The sequence below is a fragment of the Magnolia sinica genome, chromosome 1 (genome assembly GCF_029962835.1).
Source record: "Magnolia sinica isolate HGM2019 chromosome 1, MsV1, whole genome shotgun sequence".
NCBI classification, from domain to species: Eukaryota; Viridiplantae; Streptophyta; class Magnoliopsida; order Magnoliales; family Magnoliaceae; genus Magnolia; species Magnolia sinica.
The window spans coordinates 2,447,816-2,457,256 of NC_080573.1; the positions used below are offsets into that span (position 1 = coordinate 2,447,816).

Sequence of the window (9,441 nt, forward strand, 5' to 3'; positions counted from 1 at the left end):
TGAGTCGTTCGATCTCTTCTTTTAAGTGACGGCAATCACTTGTGTTATGCCCGTGATCGCGGTGATAATGGCAGTACCTATCCTTGTCCCGCCGATTAGGATTACTCCTGAGCTTTTGGGCCAGCTAACAAAGCCTTCATTTTTTATTTCATCAACACCTCTTCCCGAGTCTTATTCGGGGAGTATATGTGGAAAATTTTCGATCCGGCCGTTTTCGACCTTCGCTCGTCACGCGCTTGATCCTCTTTGCGTTTCCTTCCTCGGCCGAGTCGGCTTCTTTTGGCCGACTCTTTGGCCGAGGTTTTAGTTTCACGCAAGATTCGCGCTTCCTCGGCATTGGCATATTTATCGGATCGTGCCATAAACTCTGCCCGAGTATCGGGCGGAGTCTTGTCTAGAGATGCCAGAATGGCTTATCCCTAACTCCTTGCATGAGTGCATTGAGGGCCGTTTCTTCCGAATGTTTTCGAACTTGAAGGGATTCGAAATTAAAACGCTTGATGTAATCTTTTAGTAGCTCTCCCTGCTTCTGAACTACGTTATTCAGATGTGCAGGGGGCTTTAATTTCTTCTTTCCGCCGATGAAGTTGGTGAGGAAGGCGTCGCTCAGCTCAACGAATGAACTGATGGACTTTGGTTTCAACTGTTTGAACCACAGTCGAGCTACATCAGTCAATGTAAGAGAAAAGGCCCGACACATTACTGCATCCGAGGCATCGTGGAGTTCCATATAGGTTCTGAAGCACTCAATATGCTCGGTCGGGTCGGTTTTGCCGGTGAAAGGAGTGATTTGAGGTAATCGAAACCTCTCGGGCAACCGGGCCTTCAGTACCGAGTCTACAAAGGGGGACACTTTCGCTTCGGACCCGGTTGAGTATATATTCCGGCCGTGCTTTATGTCCGCCATCTCTTTTGCCATCTCTTCCCGCACTTCTTTTTTGAAATTTTGAATGTCGGCTTTCCATGGTTCGCTGCTTTCTGCCGTGCCTTCCATGGAAGGGCGATTGCGCCTTCTTCGCTCTATTTCGTGCCGAAGATCAGTCGGGGGGAGGGAGGCGTTGGCTGACTGCGCTGGAGATGGTTCTGATCCGCCTTGGGGTTGGCTCGGCCGGAAAGACTGCGGCGCGGAAGGTTGAGGATCAACCGCCGCCGTCGGTACATGCGCTGTCTCCCCTTGAGGATGCGGGAGTGGCTGCATTTGCTGCTGATACATTCGTTCCAGCATCTGCTTCATCATATTCATATCGGAGCGGATTTCTTGAACCTCCTTGTCCAACCGCCCATCGTCGCGACCCCGCTGATTGTTGCTTGTTCCAGTCGCCCCTCGTCGGCGGTTGTTAGGTGGGTTCTGGGCTGGGGGAACGGCGATTGGACCCGGTGGCCCTGTAATCGCGTTCTCATTCAAATCTTCTTCTGGGACCGTCCTTCTAGTCATCACCATTGGACTCAGTATAGAGATACGAGATGGCTTTTTGCACGTTCCCACAGACGGCGCCAAACTGTTGATGCAAATGTCTGGTTCGTCCTCCTTTGACCCTTGTATGCCTGCACAGAAAGAGGACAAAGGAGACCCTGGCTCGATCAGGGGACCCTCCGATGCCAAAGTCAGGCCTGGACTCGGGGTCTCAAAGTATTGAAAGGTTTTTTAGAGGGAATTTGTTTCGTACCTCTCAAGGTGACAGGGGTCCTCCTTTTATAGCTGCTGGGGTCCTCCTGATATTGAGCGCGGGATCTTCTCCTGGTATCACGGAGATAGGATCGTGCCCATCTTGAGCCGTCATCCGATCCCGTGAGCTTCGGGGTCGGAGATCTTATCCCAAGATATTCGGGATGAGATCTGACCTAGCGACGGTCGGTCTTGTAAGGTGGTCCGCCCGACACATGCCCGGAACGCTGATAAGTCGTCCGAACCGACTCAACCGTTGTCTCGGTTTAGCGAACCATGCCTCGGATTTGACACATCCTTCGGTGACCCGAGGTATTAAGTCCGAGTTCCGAGGCATTAAGTCCGAGTCTTCGGACTTGTATTTTTGTCCCCAACATATCCTTAAAGTAAACGGTTGTTTGACATGGTAACGAAGCTACGAATTCCTCCCAAATGGAGGTGCCAAAGAAAAATCCCTCCCAAAGAAAAAAAAAAGTAGAAAATAGGAGCCGTAGGTCTGTCAACGTGCTGGGCCTCGGGTAGGTCTCTATACGGATTTTGAAATCATTCGGTCCGGGCCTTCGGGCCGACCCATTCAAAATTCCATTGACACCCCTAGTTGGCTGGGCAAGTCATCAATGAGGCCTGGTCTGTAGATAAAAGGACAATCGATCCACTCTCTATTTGTCATTCCTACATTCACGAACTCGATCATGGAGCTACCGCCAATGAGCGTAAGAGCGTTTTGGTCTTTCCTTTTCCACACGATCCTTCTCTCTTCCGTGGAAGTACCATGGTTGTTGGGATCTGCTGCTAACTTCTCCAACGAAACCGATCGGCTTGCGTTGCTCGACTTCAAACATCTGATAACCGACGACCCTCACCGTTCCATGAGATCTTGGAACCATACTCTCCACTTCTGTCAGTGGCAAGGAGTCACATGCGGTCGCCAGCATCCTCAAAGGGTCACTGCCTTGAACCTAACTGGCCAGAACTTGGTGGGCACCATATCTCCTTTCATAGCAAACCTCACCTTCCTCAGGGGAATCCTTCTTAGCAACAACAACTTTCATGGCGCGATTCCTCAGGAGATAGGTCAGTTGTTCCGCTTGCGGTATATTAATCTGGTCAATAACTCATTCACTGGGGAAATTCCAGCAAATCTGACCCACTGTACACAACTCCAAGTCCTTCATCTTTCCGAAAATCGACTCACAGGGAAGATTCCAACTGAGCTTGGCTCTCTATTGAAGCTCATGGACTTAAGACTTCGTAAGAATAATATTATAGGAAGCATCCCACCTTCACTTGGAAACCTTTCGTCTCTCTTTGTTTTTTATCTCTCAGAAAATAGTCTGGAGGGCAGTATACCAGATGAACTTCATCGATTGGTTAACTTAAACATTCTTTTCATAAGTCAAAATGAACTGTCAGGTACGATTCCACCAAGCCTATACAATCTCTCATCTCTTTATGGTTTGGACGTGGGAGTGAACAGATTGCATGGAAACCTCCCACCTAACTTAGGCCTCACTCTTCCTAATCTCCAAAACCTTTATGCCGGAGTAAACCATTTCACAGGACCCATACCAGTGTCATTACCCAATGCTTCTGGACTCGTAGTTATCGACCTTGGTGGCAATAGTTTTAGCGGATCTGTGCCTCTTAATTTTGGAAGCCTCAAGGGTCTCTCCTTCTTAACTTTGTGGGGAAGTGAGCTTGGAATTGGGAAAGCACGTGACTTGGGTTTTCTCGATTCTTTGACCAATTGCAGTAGCTTAGGACTGCTGGATATAAGCAAAAATCATCTCAGTGGTGAGTTGCCAGACTCCATTGCTAATCTTTCAACTCAACTGACGATACTATCTTTTGGAAGAAACAGGATATTTGGAAGCATCCCATCTGGAATTCAGAATCTTGTCAACTTAACAGTGTTGGCTATGGAAGATAACTTGTTAACAGGTACGATTCCTGTTGGTGTTGTGAAGCTTAAAAAGGTGGGAGTACTTTTCTTTAGTAGAAATGAATTATCAGGGCAAATTCCGTCTTCCTTAGATAACATCACCAGATTATACTTACTCAGTTTATCTGGAAACAATCTATCGGGGAGCATACCTTCAACTCTTGGTAATTGCAAAAACTTGCAATTCATGTACCTCGGCAATAATAACTTTAACGGTAGCTTACCCAAACAAGTTTTCAGCATTATATCTCTGATTGAAGTCGAAGCTCAAAACAATTTTTTAACTGATATGCCATATGAAGCCGGTGACTTGAAAGCTCTTGGAAGATTGGATGTTTCTAATAATAAATTTTCGGGAAAAATTCCAAGCTGGCTAGGCAATTGTCTCAGCCTAGAGTATCTCCGGTTGGATGAGAACTTCTTTCAAGGATCAATTCCTCCAGCTTTTAGTACTCTAAAAGGCCTTCAATCCCTGGATCTTTCACGCAACAACTTGTCTGGAAAGATTCCACAGTACCTGGAGAACCTTTCAGCTTTGAATTATCTAAATCTATCTTTCAATAATTTTGAGGGTGAATTACCAAAACAAGGGGTCTTCAGAAATGCCAGTGAAGTTTCAGTGCTCGGAAATAGTAAGCTTTGTGGGGGCGTTCCAGAATTACAATTGCCTCCATGCCCTAGCCAAGCTTTCAAGAAACGTGGGATGTCACTTGCTTCAAAAGTGAAAATCTCAATAATTGTCGCTGTCCTGTGTCTTATTTCATTATCATGTTTCCTTACCAGTCTTTATTGGGTAAGAAAGTCGAGAAGAAAATCTTCTGCTGTGCCTTCTGTGGAGGATCCTTTCATGAACGTGTCTTATGCAGAGCTCTTTAAAGCAACAGATGGGTTCTCTTCTTCAAATCTGATTGGCATGGGAAGTTTTGGTTCTGTGTATAAAGGAATGCTAGATTGTGATGGAACTCTTATCGCCGTCAAAGTCCTCAACCTTCTGCAACAAGGAGCTCTGGGGAGCTTCATGGCTGAATGCGAAGCCTTGAGAAACATTAAGCATCGGAATCTTATTAAAGTCTTGACTTGTTGCTCAAGCACTGATTTTAAGGGAAACGACTTCAAGGCTTTGGTTTTTGAGTACATGGTCAATGGAAGTCTAGAGAAGTGGTTGCACAAAGATGAGCACGACCAATTGAGAAGGAATTTAAATTTTATTGAAAGGCTAAATATAGCTATTGATGTAGCTTTTGTATTGGATTATCTACATCACCATTGCCAAACACCAATCGTTCATCATGATTTAAAACCGAGTAACATTCTTCTCGATAATGACATGATTGCTCATGTGAGTGACTTCGGGTTAGCGAGGTTCATATCTGAAGATGCTCAATCCAGCTCGGTTGGCATAAAGGGATCTATTGGCTACATCGCTCCAGGTAAGAATTTCATCTATTTCCTTTTATTATTATTTCACAAAGAAAGTGGAGATCAAAAAAATCAAGTGGATCTAATTAATTACTAAGTGGATCATGCCATAGAAAACAATGATATATGTGTGTGTGTGTGTGTGTGTGTATATATATATATATATATATATATATATATATATATATATATATATATATATCGACATTTATGTGAGGTGCACTTAATGGTTGGATCAACCTAATTTTCGGAGTTCCCTTTTTTTTTTGGGGTGGATGGCCATGCTAGACAGGGGAGCTGTCATGTTAAAGCTTTTGAGGATGGGAAGTTGTCAACCATTTCCAAATGGTTTTCTAGCCCCACACATGCTTACTTTGGCATGTGGAACAGGTAGCTCTTAGCATGAACCATATGCAAAAGTAGGCCCATCAAATCATTAGAGCAGTTTTAAGAGGCATGCTAGATATACTCATTCAAATGACATATTTGGCCTCCCAGATGAGTGGACTGCCTGCACATCTTATACCTGGGGAGCATCCCACATTCACATCTCCCACAAAGTTACCTTGTTAGCACTATTTTGCCTGTGGGGTAAACTTCTTATTTCTAATATATAGTTATAAGGCTTCAACTAGAATGGATATCAATTAACATAGTGAATATATATTTATTTAGATAAGCAATGTTCACATAGGATGTTGCATGTCAACTTTCACATGCCATGCTTTCTTTTCTATTTAAAAAGTTTCATGCATTCTCATACCTGTATCATTTGTGTGGAAAGAGCCATGATCCTCTGTTCCTGTGAAACAGAAATTTCTAATTCCCTGCATTTTGATTGGACCAAGTCATCGCTAATGAAATCATCACTGCTACATTAAAGAGCCGTGAGCCCATATCAAAATGAAGGTCCAATGACCTGATGCCTAACTGAACCCAATTTATCCAAATCCAGGTCATAAAAAAAGTCCTTAAAGGACCCACACCCAGCAAGATTCAAAACTTGATGGCATCAAAATCTCATTGATTTTAAAGATCTAGATATACAAAGTGGTACTCACTGGCACCCCACATGAATAACACCATAATAAGGTATAGGAATGAAGAATTCTTTTCTGATAATGCCTTTAGTTAAGATGTGAAATCATAACAATAACTTGTGTGTGTGTGTGTGTGTGTGTGTGTGTGTATATGTAAAACTGGGGTATTGAGTTCTTTCATTTGAGTAGTAGAGCCTTGTTCAATGTAGAACATCTTTGCAAGGACTTACAAGTTCACAAAATAGCAATTGATTTTAGCAACTTAGATATTAAAAAAAAATGCCAATTACTTGGTTGAATAGTATATTTCTTATCACTCTCATTTGTCTCTCTCAAAATTCAACCTTTGATATTATTCATATATGAATGATCACTTACATTCCAATATGAGATGTATGAATTACAGAGTATGCGATGGGCGGTAAAGCATCTACACAAGGAGATGTTTACAGCTATGGAATCCTTATATTGGAGATGATCACTGGGAAGGGACCAACTGATGATATGTTTACGGACAATCTAAGCCTTCATCATTTTGCTAAGTTGGCTTTGCCTGAACAGCTACTGGAGATTGTAGATCCATTTCTCTTAGAAGAAACCAAAGTTACTCAAGACAGCAGAAATGATATCAATACAAAAGATAAAATGCAGGACTGCTTGATTTCAATGGCCAAAATCGGTGTGTTGTGTTCTGCAGAATCTCCAAGAGAACGAATGGGGATGAAAGATGTTGTCAATAAAATGCACGCAATCAAGGACTCATATCTCGGGGGCCAAGATTCACCGAGACATACAAGTTAGGTCGGGGTTGTCAGGTGAAGGTCCTTCTTATCTCAGTCATTACTGAGATGTTATTGGTAGTTATATTAAGAAAAACTTCAAAATAAAAAGTGTTCGTTTGATACTTTTTTTAACAAGCTCGAGATCTTTCTTTTTCTTTTTTTTAGACTCTTGGCCTAGGAGTGCGCTTGTATTGATGGTGAATATATGACTATGCTTTTCTTTTTCTTTGTTTTATTTCTTGTTCAGCTAACATGAATGTACCAAGTCAAAGACATCATCTTATTACAATAAAAATACTATTGGGTCATTGAGATGTTTAATAGCTAAAGCATTTTATTCAACCCTTCGCAAAATGCCATCACATTCCAATGGAAGTGCTTCAGCAATTGGAGTAGCAACTGGAGAGTAACCTGAAGAAGTATTCATGAGTCCCATTAAAAAATTATGTTGTTTTGCCTGATGAATTGAAACATTGCTCTACTTCAAATATCCATATATAGATAGACCACCAACAAGATGGTTTGAATCTGTTTTTGGAGTGTAGCAGTGTTGCCTAGCTTCTTTGGTGTGGTGCAATAGACAGTCTAGTCCTGGTTTTTTAAAAAAAGGAGCTAGTGTGCTGTGGTTTGTTTGGATGGGTGCATTTTGGTTTGTTGAACGGCAAGCTAGAGCTGGTGATATGTTCCAATGAGGCTGCAGAAGCTTTGCATTTGCTGAGAATGTATAAGCTTCGGTTGCGGTTTCTTGGCAGCCATCTCAGGCCATCCATTTTGGGTTTTTCTGCTATGTAGCTCTCAGGGTGTTCTGAGGGTAACTCAGTACGGTCTTATCGTACCGAGTAAAGTCAGTTGGGCCCACCTTGAATGTATGTGGTCTATTCACGCAATCCATCTGTTTTTCCATCTAAATTAAGGGGTTGATTTCAAAATTGAAGCATATTCAAAGATCAAGTGGATCATACCACTGTAAACAGTGGGGATAATGATTTCCACCGTGGAAAGCTTTCTAGGCCCCACAGTGATGTTTATTTGTCATCAAACCTGTTCATAAGATCATACATACATGGATGAAGGGAAAACACAAATATAAGCTTGATCCAAAACTTCTGTAGCCCCCAAGAATTTTTCAACGGTATACGTTGAATTGAATTGTTTCCTGTGGTGTGGTCCATTTGAAAATTAGATATTTCTCATTTTTTAGCTCGAGACCTAATTTTATCTGTTAAAATGGATGGACGGAGTGGATAAATTACATAAATATGGTGTACCTCACAGAGTTTACTCAGTTGGCTAACCATGGTGAGTTACTCGCTACGGAATCCGCTTCCCATCACACCAGTCTCCGCGGACACGGATCTACTGTGAAGGCCGTACGTAGTAAGTTCCTGCCAAAGGATTTTGGGTGGGGTCACCGAGATGTTTGTGAGAAATCCACCTATCCATCCATTTTTTTGAGCTCAGTTTAGAACATACAATGAAAATCAAGTTGTATCCAATACTCAAATGGACCAGACGAGAGGAAATAGTGGAAATTTAGTGAGCACAATTGAAGCATTCTTGTGGCCATAAAAGTTTTGTATCATTCTATCTTTTCAGTGTTTTCACTCAATCCCATTGGGAATGACCTTATAAAGGGTTTGGATATCATATAAGCATAAAGGTGGAGCTCAGGAGGGTTTCAACAGTAAGAATTTCTTTCCCTGGTGTGTGTGCGTGTGTTGCGACTTGGGTTTTGGCGGTGGACGTGGGATCGAGTGAAGGGACGAGGTGAAGGTGGAATGGATTTAGGTGTCTTCTTTGGCCGACCAATGGTGAGATCATAGGGCTTCTAGGATTGTCACGCCCCAAACTCGGAAACCGGGCTCACAAAATTCCCGATCGCCGAATCCGGCGCCGACAGCCTCCGTAGAACCCCATTCTCGGCTCCCAGCGCCCATTCGCCAGGTTTCGATCCTGGGATGCTACAAGGAGGATTTTCAACATCAGTTTGATTCGTAATAAGCATAACCAAAGGCATAACCCACAAACAACAACCAAAAACTCCATCACATTTTCACTATAATCAAAACTTTACAAGTACAATGAGCATTAAGGAAATACAATGATGATAGACCAAAAGCTCCAAAAGAAGATCAGCTACACGCCCAAGCCTCAGCGCTGCTGCGATCCAACGTCACCTGCACGCAACGGTCGTGCATAAGCTTATAGAAAGCTTAGAGGGTGGTGAAAGTGTATGCTCAAGGTGGTAATGTAGCTATGCAGTATCAGAGTAATGCGGAACATGCTGATGAATGCCAAGAATACCATTAGCCGTACCAAGGCCATGCGGTGCAAAGAATGATGTCGGTCATACCAAGGCCATGCAATGCGAAATGCAACTCAAGCATACAAATCCTCATCTAAGTCCACATATCAATACGGCTCAAATCTGACACTCCAAGCCAGATTGCCGCCCCATCGCGCGCAATAAGGTGAGTGAAAAAGACCTCACTATCTGCCTGCCAATATCGGGCTCAGCTCGTCAATAGCGGACCCATTCCTCGAGCTGGTCAGACTCAGCCTAGCATTGCCCCCTACTCTCGGGCGGGTAAG

General features: G+C 43.2%; 1 protein-coding gene across 1 annotated transcript; it reads left to right on the forward strand.

The window, feature by feature from the left end:
* Window positions 1–2,218: 2,218 nt before the first annotated feature.
* Window positions 2,219–7,420, forward strand: LOC131236512 (probable LRR receptor-like serine/threonine-protein kinase At3g47570). The gene is made up of 2 exons (XM_058233757.1): window positions 2,219–5,038; window positions 6,474–7,420. The coding sequence occupies exons 1-2, from the start codon at window positions 2,359–2,361 to the stop codon at window positions 6,866–6,868; spliced, it is 3,075 nt and encodes a 1,024-aa protein (XP_058089740.1). The 5' UTR covers window positions 2,219–2,358; the 3' UTR covers window positions 6,869–7,420.
* Window positions 7,421–9,441: the final 2,021 nt, after the last annotated feature.